At 42.8% G+C, this 14,940-nt stretch overlaps 1 protein-coding gene across 6 annotated transcripts in view; it reads right to left on the reverse strand.

Moving 5' to 3' along the window:
• Positions 1–871: 871 nt before the first annotated feature.
• The window catches only part of WDFY3 (WD repeat and FYVE domain containing 3), a 204,679-nt gene continuing 190,610 nt past the window's right edge, over positions 872–14,940 (reverse strand). For all 6 annotated transcript variants that reach the window (XM_058192067.1, XM_058192065.1, XM_058192066.1 and 3 more), the window contains 6 exons: positions 12,454–12,636; positions 11,601–11,697; positions 10,146–10,478; positions 8,995–9,106; positions 7,147–7,344; positions 872–4,740 (listed from right to left, as the gene is read on the reverse strand). In XM_058192067.1, the coding sequence (XP_058048050.1) occupies positions 4,620–4,740; positions 7,147–7,344; positions 8,995–9,106; positions 10,146–10,478; positions 11,601–11,697; positions 12,454–12,636 (1,044 nt within the window). In that variant the 3' untranslated portion in view covers positions 872–4,619. The remainder of the gene's footprint in view (positions 4,741–7,146; positions 7,345–8,994; positions 9,107–10,145; positions 10,479–11,600; positions 11,698–12,453; positions 12,637–14,940) is intronic.

Consider the following 14,940-nt stretch of genomic DNA (forward strand, 5'->3'; position numbering starts at 1 on the left):
AGATCTGATTTTCTAGAGCGGGTTTTTTTTTTGTTCACTTTAAATTAAAGACCTCTTGCTAGAAAGGGGACATAATGCAACATGACTTGTTTATTCTAAAACTTGATTGGAATGCATAGCAGGGATTTTTTTTTTTTACAAAAAATTCTTTTCATCCACTAATGAAAAAACACATTTCCGTCTCTATCCAAAACTTCCTAAAAGAAAAAAAATACAATGCTCTTTGCAGGTAATGCAAAGCGAATGAAAACGTATTCTTTGTATCTTGACAAGCCAGCAAAGCTAGCTGGGTAATTCTTCGAGTTGAAATCCGCCAGGCTTAAAGTTGCCAAGGTTGGAGATCCCCGTTTTAGATAATGGATGGGCCGTTTCTAGTTAATGGAAATCCTACTGCGATTCCCTTTCATAAGTTTTCATTTAACTACGTTTTTTTTTTAAATACAGCAGATTTGGAAGAGGCATCAAGCATAGATGCAGGTTAAGAGGAATATCGTGTATGATTAAAAAGTCCCATGTAAATTCAAGGACATACAGTAGTTCTTCACATTTCATCCTTCCCTTTCATGCTACTATATTTAACTTTCAGCATCTTAAACCCCATGATTTTTATTATTGGATAATGCAAGCATCTGGAAAGCTCGCTCTGCATTCAAAATTCAACAGTCCTATATTCTTAATCGCTGCAAGCAACTTGGATCAAAACAGTTCAGTGCTTTCTATTAGCTTCTTCAGTTTGCACTGGATAAACAAGTTACTTTGATTTTTGGGGCAGATTGAGTTTGACTTGGCTGGAAACAGAATTCTTGATGCACGCTCCTTATCCAATAGTTTAAAAATAAATGTTTCCAAAAAGAGGCAGAAAAACTTGGTGGTAAATAGTATTTATTTGAAATGAAAAACAAAAAAGGTACCTGAACTATTGCATTTAATCATGTATTGTATTTGTGTTACTCTACCTTTTTGCATTGGAGACAAATATACAATAAAACATTCAGATATCACAGATTGCACACTAGATAGTAATTCTTCAGGCCTTTTACATAACCACCAAAAACAGATATTGGATTCTTCAATATAGTACAAAAATCCACCCCTCCAGTCCTAGCCAGTTATCTTCAATTTACTCCTGTTTGCTGTACAAATAAATGGCCATTTACCCCCAAGGCTTACAAATTAATAACAGGACAAAAAATATACATTATACTGACACAAAAAGTCAGTTGTGTTAAGTCATGCAACAAGTAACCAAACTTGCTGAAATTAAAAATATTTTCTAAAAACAGTTTTAACTGCATAAATATTTTTTTTTATACACAGTTCATTTACCAAAACCAAAGGAGTCCGGAACAAAGCAAAAAAAAAAAAAGTTCCTACTAATTTTTATACATAAGAAAGTGCAAAATAATGTCTCTAAAAAGTCTTTTGCTCTTGGACTGGCAGATGACGGATGGGGCTGCCACTCTGACCTTCTTCTTAAGCATCAACACTACAGTCACACATTACAAACAAAGAGTGTATGCATGGACACCTTCAGGGAGAACCACGTCAAAGAACAAGGTGGGATGAGGGGGAGCGGCTTGACGGTGCAAAGGGGCGGTTTGGCTGCTGCTCAACCAGTTTTAACAAAAAATAAAATAAAATAAAAAATAGCCAATTGCAACTGGTGGGAAAATGTTGGATGTCGAGCCCAGAGTTTGCTGAATCCAATCTTCAGCATCTTCAAGGTGCGCGGACTTCCAACTTTCAGAATTCCCCAGCTGTGGAATTCTGGGAACTGAAGTCCACACATCTTCAAGATGCCGAGTTGAGAAACAGCAGTTGAGCTGCTAGAACATTTATGATGAACATTTATGGGACCGTGGCGGGTGGGGTGGGGGTGGGGGTGAGGAAGCATTCCAAATTATGGTAGCAGCTGACAGGAGCTGTCGAGACTTCACTACCACCCAAAGAATTGTATTGCTCAGTATCCATGTATTCCAGTGGGACTTGAAGGGGCTTCAAGGTAGGAACGGATGGTGCGGCACCATTTCTTGGTGCAGAACAAACCCCACGGTTTCCCCTCTCATCAAAACAGGATGCAACTTCGCAGTTACCCCTTGGAGTAGATAAATAAGGGCAGAAATCTGGAAGATTTCATCCCCAGTCAAGTAGCGAATTTGTTCAGCACACCGAACTTTTAAATACAAGTATACACATTTAACCACAACGCCACACAGGAGAAAAGTCACCCTCCCTCTGAGAAACACCGAATGTAAAAAGTGTAGAATAACACCGGTACAATAGGTCTACGTACTCAAAATTAGGAGAATTAAAAAACAAAAACCAGTAAACCGCTACGTATCTTCTAATGAGCCAGCATTAGTGTCTACGAATGTTAGTGCCAACCAGTGCTTAGAATTTTACTTGGGAGGAATTAATTGAGAGTTGAAAAAAATAATTCTCAAGCTGAAAAAAGACAACCTTCAGATTAAGAACTTCCAGGTTAAATTTAGTTATTCCCTATTTGGGGGAAGGAGGGATAATTTTCAGTGGGAGTGAAGGAGATTGAGATAATTTTTTTTTCTTTTTTAACGACATTATATTCGTATATTAGAAATTTCTGTTGTTAGGCTGAGTTGAAGGACCACATAAGCAGCGCTGTGCCTATGATTACAGAGTCCGTGTTATTCCAGCATAACCTCAATAATTTCTATTGAGGTTCTACTTTAAAGAAAAAAATACTGAGAAACTTTGCAGATACCAAACTTGGCAGCACTGAGCAAAGCAAAATAGCCATTAGATCAATGCTGGTTGTAACAAAAACCACCAGTGGGAAAAACCAATTTTCATAAACCCGTGTGTGCTCATGTGTGAAAGGGGTTCTTTGGGGGGGGGCTGAAATACATTTATTACAACCACAATTAAGTCTTGCAATCCATCATGACAATTAAGAAGATCCTCAACATACATACTTAACCTAATCAATGCATTGATTTCTAACCAGGGATGTTTAGGCAGAGAAAATTGCTCTGTGCAAACTATTCCGATTATTTAAAATTCATTTTCCTCCCAACTGAAGTGTTAACAAATCACAATGTTTATGCTGTGCTACATTCAATTCCATTTCATGATGTGCCATGTTGTTTCCACGTTAACTTTTTTTTAAAACTGCTGTCTTACCATAGTTAAAAGACAGTAGCAATAATCTCATCACCTATTAACAAAAGAAAAGAAAAGAAAAGAGAAGGAAGGAAGGAAGGAAGAAGGAAGGAAGGAAGGGAGGGATAAAACCTGTACACAGGAAGGAAAAAAAAGAAAATAGAACTACATTTCAAAGCCTCATTTCACTGAGATGTTTGATTGGATCTGATCTGTATATTTTTCATTGTACCATAAATACTAATATATAAAATAGCTGAATTTATGTCCTCCAAGCGAACCAATGAATGATGAAACTGGACTGCAACATCAGGTTCAATCCCTAAGTAAAGGAGCAAGTCTGAATTTAATTTTGAAAGTCACTGGGACCCCCTCTAAGCATTTCCTAGTTGTAAGGACGTTTCCAAGTCCATTTTGCAAAACAAATTAACAAGAACAAAAACACCAAAGAGAAAAACAATGGTCCATTGGTTTTCTTGGGGGGGGGGGAAACCCCAAAACAAAAAGTATTAAATCTGATTTTCGCGCAAGCCATTTACTAGTGTTTTAAGTAAGACTTGCCTTAGACCTATCTGGATTAGCGGATTACTTACAATGGTAAAGAATGAGCAAGCAGCAAGGCCCACGGTGTATAAAAACAGACCTTATTTAAATATGAAGACAGATTCTAAATAGATGTATTAAAAACGCAACAGAAAGGGGGCCCTTTTTGGTTATCTTACAGTTTAGAATGAAATGTTTGAAGTCCTATGCCCCAAAACATAAGGATGGTTTCTCCCCACCACCCCCATCTTCAAAATAGCTTGGCTTAAGTTAAGTTCATGAGAGTAACTGAAAGAATCATGCAGTTGGAATAGTAAAGGGGAAAAAAACAGATAATGCCTCTGGATGCTTTTTCTTTTCATTTTTTTTAAAAAAATCATGTTTAAATATATGAGCTAAAGAAGAGATGCGAAGTATAGTGGTCTGAAGTCCCATGTAACAGGCAGTTCAGTTCGTTTTGTTTTTTTTTTGATAAAAAGGCCATTTTTTTTTCTCTATTTACAATATCCACAGTTTGCTTGCGAAGAAGGCAAATTTACAACTATTTTTTTTTCTAAAAAGCCTTCTGCTTCTGGCAACCCAAATGAAGGGGACTAACTACAAAAATCAAGATGGAACGAGAGACGGTTAATGAAGTCTCTTCTTAGCGGAGAAGACGGAAGAGGCTTGAGGGGTCCTTGGCGCAGTTGTGGCAATTTATGACGCACTTCCCGCCAGATCATAGCGGATGTGTTTTTCTGGCTCCGTCTCTGCAAAGGTACCCACAAAATAATTCATGATCCCTCTCGCTTGCAGTCCTTTGCGTAGGAAGATGGCGACATGGGGGAATGGCGAATGCTGCAACCTCTTTGAACCTGCTGCTCATTCCTGGAATTAATCCGGTTGGCTGGCCCTGCAACATTGTAGTCTGGGGTTTGCAGTTGTTTATCTTGATGGTGTTAATTCCAGGGTCCCTCCTCCGGTCCTCGCTCATGCTGCAAATTGTAATAACAGTTCTGGCAAACCCGAACCGGGGAAGAGATTTTCAACCGCTTGATTTCGGACTGAAAACGGCTGCACCTGGAGAAAGAAATGCGGGGTTAAGACTGATTTCTCTTCCTGTTCTTTCTTTGCTATCAGATTCGTGTTCAACGCAAAATTCTTGTCCCTGTAAAGCAGGATCAATTGTGCTACAAAACTTGCTTCTAGGGGCGGGGGGGCAGGGGGTGGTATTCATTTACCTTCGCTACTGGTTCGCAAATGTGAGCGCGGGCATGCGCAGAGGCCTCCGTGCATGCACAGAACGTCAAAAATGGCACATGATGATGTCCGGGCAGGTGAGCGGAACCTCCTGTAGCCACCGATACCGGTTCTCCCAAACTGGATAGAACCGGCTGAATAGCACCATTGATGGGGGGGGGGGGTGGACGTGGAAGATACGCTCCAGCCTTTAAATGCTGTAGAAGAGGGGCGTCAAACTCGCGGCGTCAAGGTGGCATCACGTGATATATTGGGACTTTTTTCCCCTTTGCTAAACCGGGCGTGGGCGTGGCCAATGCGTGACGCATCTGGCCCATGGTCCGCGAGTTTGACAGCCCTGCTACAGAGCATAGAATAGACCTTGGAGGTCTTCTAGTCCAACCCCCTGCTCAGGCAGGAAACCCTATACCATTTCAGACAAATGGTTGTCTAGTCTCTTCTTGAAAACTTCCAGGGTTGGAGTATTCACAACTTCTGGAGGCAAGTTGTTCCTCTGGTTGATAAAACGAACTGTCGGGAAATTTCTCCTTAGTTCTAGGTTGCTTCTCTCCTTGGTTAGTTTCTATCCATTGTTTCTTGCCTTGCCCTTTGGAGCTTTGGAAAATATGTCAGAGGCTCCTTTCCTCCTCTTTTTTTTTTTTTTGGAAAGAAGCCTCCTATGTTGTTATTTTTCCAAAAAAATGAAGATAAAAATGGAGCCATATATAAAAGATTTTTTAAAAAAAAAAAAAAAAGTGAAGGGCTCCAGCTTGAAAAGGTAATGAAATATCCACACACGTTTTATTACGCTGTTTGGAGGGTGGAAGGGCGGGAGGTGGCAAGATGAAAGCGAGAGCCAATAGGGCAGGTTCTTGGGGATGCTGCAGTTGGTTTGGGGGAATGGAAGCTGGAGGTGGAGCACGAGGATGAGAAGATTTGGGATTCACCCAGTTGTAAGGGGGTAGGATGAAGTCCAGAGGAATGAAGGATGATAAGATTGGTGGCAATAACAGGATTAGGGTTAGTGAAGTGGGAGCCATCAGGTGGTCCCATTTACGTTTTAGGACAGAGTTCCCCAAACTATGTAATTTTAAGACGTGTGGACTTCAACTCCCAGAATCCTCCACTCTGCAGGGCTGGCTGGGGGAATTCTGGGAGTTGAAGTCCAGAAGTCTTAAAGTGGCCAAGGTTGGAGGGGCCTGTTCTAGAAGGCTATCAACTGGGAAGAGGGAAGAATATTTGCTGGCCCCATCCTAGCGAATATCCTTCCCCTGGAAATGATATCGTTCCCCCAACTCTCCTGGGCAAAACATGGCCCTGCAGCCTTGTATGGGGAGCCCAAAGAAATATGCAGTGAGAGGACTGGTTGATGCTGTAAGAGCCCCCTCAACCAATTTTTTTACCAAGGTTAAATTGCTTTCTCCAGCACGATCTTGCCTCTTTGAAATTTCTTGTAATCTTACAATCTTTTAAAATTTAAACTTTAACATTTTAATTCTCGTATACTGTTTTATGATGAAGCGAGGTGGCGCGGTAGTTAAGAGTGCAGTACTGCAGGCTACTTCAGCTGACTACTAGCGGCAGTTCAAATCTTGCCGGCTCAAGGTTGACTTAGCCTTCCATCCTTCCGAGGTGGGTAAAATGAGGAGCCAGACTGTTGGGGGCAAGAGGCTGACTCTGTCAACCGCTTAGAGAGGGCTGTAAAGCACTGTGAAGCGGTATATTAAGTCTAAGTGCTATTGCTATTATAGTTTGATACTGTACTCTACACTGGCCAGAGCTCCTCTTTGAGGGAGATGGGTGATCCAGAAATGTGATATATAAAGAAATACTCTGCTGGCAAGCAATTTATGCCAGCTCCTGTAGGATAAGTGAAGTAGGAGAATATTTGTGGCTCAGGATTGAAATGAGGGGTCCTTTGTGCTCTCCGAGCTTGGTTGCTTTCTTACAGACATTTCCTTACCCAAACTAGCTAACAATATTGTGACTAGCACTGATGTTACCTAGTTTGGGTAATGAAACATCTGCAAGAGAGCAACCGAGCCCAGAGAGCACCAAGGACCCCTCATTTCAATCCTGAGCTGCAAATATTCTCCTTTATTGATAAGTGAAGTAAATCCTTTTAAGTGGGAAGCACACTTGCCTAACTTGTTCCTAGACCCAATGAAGCTAATTTGCTACGAAGGTTTTTGGAGGCGAGGCTCGCCCAAGAATCGTTCGCTGACAGAGAAGCGGAGCAGTTCTTACTTCTGACAGAAGAGTTGTCCACAGTTCCTACAATGGTGACGTCTTTCGGTAAGAGAGAACCGGATGGAGCAGCTGGAGCAACTGTCCCCTCCCTCGTCTTTCACCCAGTGGTCAGCCGCAGAGCGGCCCGGTTGGTCACTCACAGACCAGCTGAACACTCGGCCTCGGCTGTCCCCTACGAGAATCCTGCTGTGATCCCTGGAAGAAACAAATATGCATTAGCTGCAGTGGTGGGATTCAAATTTTTTTGCTACCGGTTCTGTGGGCGTGGCTTGGTGGGTGTGGTGTGACTTGGTGGGCGTGGCTTGGTGGATGTGGCAGGGGAAGGATACTGTAAAATCTCCATTCCCACCCCACTCCAGGGGAAGGTTACTGCAAAATCCCCATTTCCTTCCGATCAGCTGGGACTCGGGAGGCAGAGACTAGATGGGGGCGGGGCCAGCCAGAGGTGGTATTTACCGGTTCTCCGAACTACTCAAAATTTCCGCTACCGGTTCTCCAGAACTGGTCAGAACCTGCTGAATACCACCTCTGATTAGCTTCCAGTCAAAACCTGTGGCTGAAGAGGAGAATGCAATCCAGCAGGTCAAAAGAAACCCAGGTCTATCTTCTATCACCTCTCCATTATAGGCAGTCCTTGATTTACGACTGCAATTGGAACAGGAACTTCTGTCACTAAGCAGGATGGTCGTTAAGTAAGACATGGCCACTTTTATGAACATTTGTTTGGTCATGAGATCAAAATCTAGGCACTTGGCAACCAGCAGTTGTCTATAATGGCCCCAGGGTCATCCTTCCCCGCTTTCCCAGGCAGCTTATGACAAGCAAAATCAAGGGGCGGGGGAAGGGAACCAGATTTGCTTAACAACCATGTGATTCACTTAAGAACTGCAAAAAAAAGTAGTAATATTGGGTGTGATCTACTTAACAACTGCCTTGCTTAGCAACAGATCTTCTGGTCCTAGTTGTGATAGTAAATGAGGACTTCCTATATGCATGTTTTACTTCTTTTAAAGTTCTTTCAGAGCCTCTGAAGGACACTTTTCAGTGAAAGGGGATTTTTTGCTATTTTATGAACATTTTATATTTTGCAAAACATTCTTGAGGCCTCGCTTCCTTTTGATGCCTCTTACATCAGCCTACCAAATATTGCCAGCGTGCAAGTAGGACCCAGTGAATGTCAACTCATAAAGCATCCCTGGCCTGCTCTCGAGTTGCCAAAGGCTGGGGAGGGGGGGATGGGAAACTGGCCAAACTGCACAGCAGCCGAACACAGATGCACATTCCATGCTTATCTCTCTCAAGGCTGTATCCCAGGGATACCTACAGCAGTCGAAGGGGAGTGACCTCTACAACCCTCAAAATCGCTCCGTTGGCGAATGTGATTGATGACATACCCTGGGGGGGAGGGGGGGAAACAGGATCATAATTGGAGCGTAAATTACGTAGGGTCAGAGTTGGCTTCACTTGGGAAGGTGCCAACATGAAGCTCCTAATAAATACCTGGATTTCTTTTGAAGGTTAGGGTTAGGGTTAGGGAGCTGACAGCAAGTCAGCTCTGACCCTACGTAATTTACGCTCCAATTATGACCCTGTTTCGGAACCCTGACAGTGAGATGGGTCACCCCTGTGTTCTCAGAAATTAAAATGGCTTAATTTAACTATCTCAGCTAGTAGCCTCTTTGTCATGAATCAATTTAATGCCATTTTCAGCCAGGTGACAGTGAGCAGGTTCTCCCCCCCCCATTTTGCTTCGGGTGATCTGAAGCCTAAATGCACTACTAAGCTTTCTGCTGTCATTTGGAAGGATTATGCGCAAGGAATTAAGGGAGAGGGCAACCTACTTACTTGGAAATGGCCAGCGCTGTAATTTCTGCAGGGTGTGCATTGTCCTTGCGATCAAAGGCGGTGTGCATAGTTAATTTGCTCCTGAACACTAGCTGCCTCTCCCATCTGTAGCCTAAAAATAGATGTAAGTGACAAGGTAAGCATACACGGAAGGTAGGAAAGTGAGAAACTTCTGAACCGTGACTTCTTCAGAAAGAAAATTTACCATTTGATTGGAAACATGGAAACAGGTACATCTCTATGGGCCAAGGAAGTAGCCGGTCCCTTTTTTTCAGAACCTGCCACAGGGCTAAGGGGGAGAAAAGGGTACCCCTCCCTAATACGGGTGGGCAGAAGAACAGAAACTCTTCACTCCAATGTTGATGAAGATTCTCAGTCATCCGGAGTTATCTGGAAGTTGATTCATGGCAACTGAACTTCTTTTCTTTTTGGTTTGAGGCTTTCTAGGAGCCTGGGGTGGGTGAAAACAGCCTTCCCCACCCACCTGGAGGCCCTTCGGAGGCTGGAAACAGCCTGTTTCCTGATCTCCGGTGGACCCAGGCCGGAAAATCAACTGGCCAGCGCGCGCATGCACACTGGAGCTGAGCTAGGGCAATGCTCATGTGCCCACAGATATGGCTTCGCGTGCCACCTGTGGCACGTGTGCCATAGGTTCGCCATCATGGTTCTAGGAGATGGGTGGGGTGCTAACTTTCTACAGGACTGAAAAAGGTACTTGGATAGGCAGCCAAACTTTTCAAAGCAAAAAGAACTCCAGTGGCCAGGATTCAACTTCCGGGTCTGCCTCTAGTGTCTTTGTCTAATATAGAAAAGGCATTTTTGAGATTGATAATCCCCTCTTAGCTTGCAGGAGATCTTATGTTTTCTTTGACAGCTATCCTGGCTCAACACCGACATTTCAACGGATTTGGAACTCTGTCGTTCTCTTAAAAGAAAGGCTGTGACATTCCAATGACTGCTCAAGTGTGCCAAAACTTGAACCTGCAACTACCGAATCAAGACAAACCACCAGTCTCCACTGTAACTCTTTCCTATCCCCCTATCATTCGGGCAGGGTGCTACTCGACAAGATGAAATATCCACCCTACACATGCTAAAATCAAGGAAGCTGGCATGCACATCACATCCAATTCTGTCAAGGTGTCTGATACCTGGTTTGAGCTTGCTGTAATGCCGCAATTCCCCTTGGTTGGCATTTGAATGGTTTGTTGGCGCATGCGAGTATCCCTTGGTTTGTCCGTCGGAATAGTTCACAAAAATGAAACCCTCTTTCTCATCCAAGCTCAGATGGTCAGACCAACGCCTGGTGTCTTCAGAGCTGGTTTCTACTGACCAGGCAGCTGCTGCTCGAGTTGAGGATGACCGAGGTCTGTGACCGGCAGGGGCCTGCTGGGGCTGGCTCTCAGGCAGCTTGGCGTCCTGGGCAGGGGCTTGGTCCTCTGCTTCAGAATCACTGCTATCTTCGTCAGGACCTTCTTGCCCTTCTGTTTGGAAGGCAAAAATAAACGCTTTAATAACAACACTAGGGAGGCATGATGGCTCAGTGGTTAAAAAGCTGAGCTTGTCGTCTGGAAGGTTTGAGACCCAAGCGCTGCATAATGGGGTGAGCTCCCATTACTTGCTCCAGCTCCGACCAACCTAGCAGTTCAAAAGCACACAAATGTGAGTAGATAAATAAGTATCACTGTGATGGGAAAGTAATAGCGCTCCATATCATCATGCTGGCTACATGACTGTGGAAATATCTTCAACGATCCTTGAAACAGGGATGAACACTGCCCCCTATGGTCAGCAACAACTAGCGGAGTAGAATCTGCATAGACTCCCTTTTAATAACACCACTACTCATGCAGAATTTTCTTCTTCAGCCCCATAGTCACTGCTTTATAAACTAAAATGAAAATTCAATTTCTTTAATACAATTTCTTTTGCATTTTATTTTTTAAAGTCTATTTTGGACTTTATTAGCATGTTAAGATAGCAGGAACGTGACTGTGACATTTCTCTTAGTCTGATTCCTGAAGGAAGAAAAAAAATGTATTTGTATTCAATTTCTCCCTGGCTGATTGGCAGCACCTAAGAGCACTATCAAGTGGACAACAAGTTCTTCATGCATGAGAGGTAGCTTTCGAGTACCTGAATTGTCCATTCAACCTTTGTCCTAAAAGTTTCTCTTCTTCTAAACCCACACATCAAATTTTCTTAAACCACAATCTGATCATAAATCGTTACACAGGTAGTCCTCCACTTACAACCACAACGGAGACCACAACTGGGGCTATACGTTGTTGCAGTTGTTAAGCTAGGTACCTACGTGACCACCTCATCCATGACTGCAATCCAGGTTCCCCCAGTTGCAGCCATTAAATGACCCACAGTGGGACGGTCTTGCAGTTGTAAGAGTGGGTGTAGTGCTGCTTTTTTGTCATGTGACATTGGGGACATTGCAACGGTTGGAATTTGGGAAGGGTTCTCATGCCCCTTTTGGTTCACTACTCTTGTAATTCCAGATGGTCGTTGATCAAACCAGTTGTAAGCTGAGGACCAGCTGAATTTGAAGAACAGTTGAAAAAAAAAAAGATAATTTAGAATGTAAAATAAAGCACCTATTTGTGGTTCTGGACAGTCTTCCTGCATTTCAAGCATCTCCACAGGTTCAGGAGCTGGAGTTTCCGGGACCTGTAGAAACTCCATCCGCCAAAACTAGGATGACAAATACACAATGTGGAACTGAGGTAACATCCTTTAACACATAAAGTATTATTTTTACATTGGCTTAACTTTCTTTCCATCTAAAGCACATTGTCTCCTAGAGCAAATCATGGCTCATTAAAACACATAAGGATGAATGTTTTGAACACTTAAGTTAAAATCAACTCCATTCTTGTTAATACATTCAGTCGAAAAGAGTTCAGAATAATAGTAATGAACAAGAGTCATTATAATATAAAGGAAATCTACAGAAATTGCTGCAATGCAACGGGAAGTCCTAGAAAGTTAGTTCATGATACAACTTTAAAACATTAGCTCAAAATTAAGAATTACGTTTATTTTTATTTTTATTCCACGAATAAATAAATATGTATGTATGTATGTATGTATGTTTTCATAGGTTTTCACGGGTATAGGTATGTAGGTCTTGGCATATTCGGGTCTTTTCCCGTGTAAGGTTGAGAGTATCTTGGCGACATTTCGACAAGGTCTCATTCATCATCTTCAGGCTGCTGATGGCAGCTCCGACCACGCTTTGCTCGCACAAGCACGAAGCCGAAAGCACCAGCCTGAAGGTGATGAGTGAGACCTCGTCGAAACGTCACCAAGATACTCTCAACCTTACACGGGAAAAGACTCAAATATGCCAAGGACCTTAAGATATACATGTATGATAAACTGTTCAAATAGGGGGAAAATATAAAAAATAGAGGGGAAATAGGTTGCTTCACTACTACAGGTACTTACTCGGACGACCCCATCCGAATGCCCAGTCACAATAACATTCTGAGTATCCCACTCATTCATTTCTGACATGCAACAACAGAGAATCTGCTGGCTGCGTCCGGTGAAGGTGTTCACACTCACAATGGGATTTCCGTTAATGCTCCAGACGTGGATGTATGTCCCCGCACAGGACACAATATCACCCTAGAAGAAGAGAAAAACATCTTAGACACACACACACACTCACAGGCAAACAATCTTTAAGGCAGAATGGTTTCTCTCTTCTTTCAATTGTGCCATTTAGCTTGATGGGAAACAAAAATGCTTCTGAAGACAAGGGCATGATCAGCCTGGGGACTACAAATGTTTTAGGGAACAGTTTGGTTGCAATTTATGCAACCTCATTGGTCAGTGGAATAAAACAAAAAACAGAAAAACAGAGATTGTGCATGTCAGTTGAAATCTCCTTGAACCACCTAGCACTGAAGTCATGTTTCCCATCACTGCAGTGACACTCAAACTGATCCCCATCCCTTGAACAAAATTGTTTTTCCACCTTTTTGACATCACAACAGGCTCTACTTATGCAGCGGTGGGTTTCACATATTCTTACCACTGGTCCACTTTACGCGCACGCCTTCTGTGCATGTGCCCGGCCTCGAAAATGTGGCTAAATAGGACGTTTTTACGCTGGGGCAGGTGGGCAGGTCCACACGCGATCTCTGCTACCGGTTCATCTGAACCAGTACGAACCGGCTGAATACCACCAGTGTCAGTTTTAGAGGACAATTTTCTTTTTGCTTCTTAACTGTCACATATTTTAGCTGGGGAAGTTGGGAGGGGGTTGTTGTTGAAGTGGTAGAAAGTTAGTCATAACAACATTCCGTATTCAAGAACATCCAGTGTCTGATGGAGACTGCCTGAAGATTGAGTGTCCAATTGAGTGTGAAGAGTTGATGTTTAATTCATCACATGCAATGTTTCTACTTTTTGGGGGACAGTAACTTCACATTCCAGCAGTCTGTGACTTGCCATCCCTTATTTAGTGACCACTCAAAGTTACAATGGCACTGAAAAAAGTAACTAATGTCCGTTTTCGTACTTATGACCGTTGCAGCATCCCCACAGTCACACGATCAGTATCTGGATGCTTGGCAACCGGTTCACATTTGTGACATTAGCAATGATCCCGGGGTCAAGTGATCACCTTTTGCAATGTTCTGACCAGCAAAGTCAGATTCACTTAACGACCGGGTTACTAACTTAACAACTTCCTTCGGGAGATAGGGCGATATATAAATATGATTAAATAAATAAATAAACTGCAGTGATTCACGTAACAACTGTGGCAAGAAAGGTCATAAACAGGGGGAAAGCTCACCAAATGTTTCAGTTAGCAACTTGGTGCGAGTTAGAAATTTGAGTTCCAATCCAAACCAGAAATGCGCTGCTCAATTGTGGTCGTAATTCAAGGACCACCTGTACTGTACAAGAAAGTCCTTAGAAAAATTCAGGGTGTTTTCATTTCATACAGAAGTTAGAAACTGTAACTTCTATCTGGCCCACAAGCATTTTGGCTCCAGTCCCATCAGTCAGCATTTTTTGACTGTCTCCACCCTAACGTTTCTCACCGAGAGAACGTGCTCTATCAGGAAAAGCAAGAAGGAAAACTTCAGAAATAGTAGCTCTGAAGGGCTTGCACTGAGGATGTGCCTCAATCTCATCAGAATGCCGTTTTTCTTCCTGCCTCAAGCTCAAGAAATAATCTGGGCCTCCTTCGCTTGGCAAATCTATCCCCTGAATTGGCAGGAGAGTCAGTTCTTGGCTGCCAGAAGAATAAGTTGCCTTATTCTTTCCGCCTTAGTTTCTTTTAAAAGATCATCACTGCCCTGGGATGTTGATGATCTTGAGAGGAAAGAAGGGAGAAGGGGGGGGAAGGGGGGGAGGGGAATAATAATAATAATAATAATAATAATAATAATAATAATAATAATAATAATAATAATAATAATAATAATAATGTTTTAATTTATATACCGCCCTTCTCCCGAAGGACTCAGGGCGGTGAATAGGCAAATAAAATACAAACAAACATACACAATAATTAAAACAACCCTTAAAAAACTGATTCAAATTTGCCAGAAAATTTAAAAAAGACATTACACCCCATAAAATTACAGAAATTTAAAACCCATCAAAATTCAATTAAAATTTAAAATTAAAATCAGGCCAGTCCAGCCATATGAAATAAATAGGTTTTAAGTTCGTGGCGAAAGGTCCTAAGGTCAGGTAGTTGTCGAAGCCCGAGGGGAAGTTCGTTCCACAGGGTAGGAGCCCCCACAGAGAAGGCCCTCCCCCTGGGGGCCGCCAGTCGACACTGTTTGGCTGACGGCACCCTGAGGAGTCCCTCTCTGTGGGAACGCACCGGACAATGGGAGATAGAGGCCGGCAGTAGACGGTCCCGTAGATATCACTCTGGGTAGTGGTGGGTTGCTACCGGTTCACCCC

The sequence above is a fragment of the Ahaetulla prasina genome, chromosome 8, assembly GCF_028640845.1.
Source record: "Ahaetulla prasina isolate Xishuangbanna chromosome 8, ASM2864084v1, whole genome shotgun sequence".
NCBI lineage: Eukaryota > Metazoa > Chordata > Lepidosauria > Squamata > Colubridae > Ahaetulla > Ahaetulla prasina.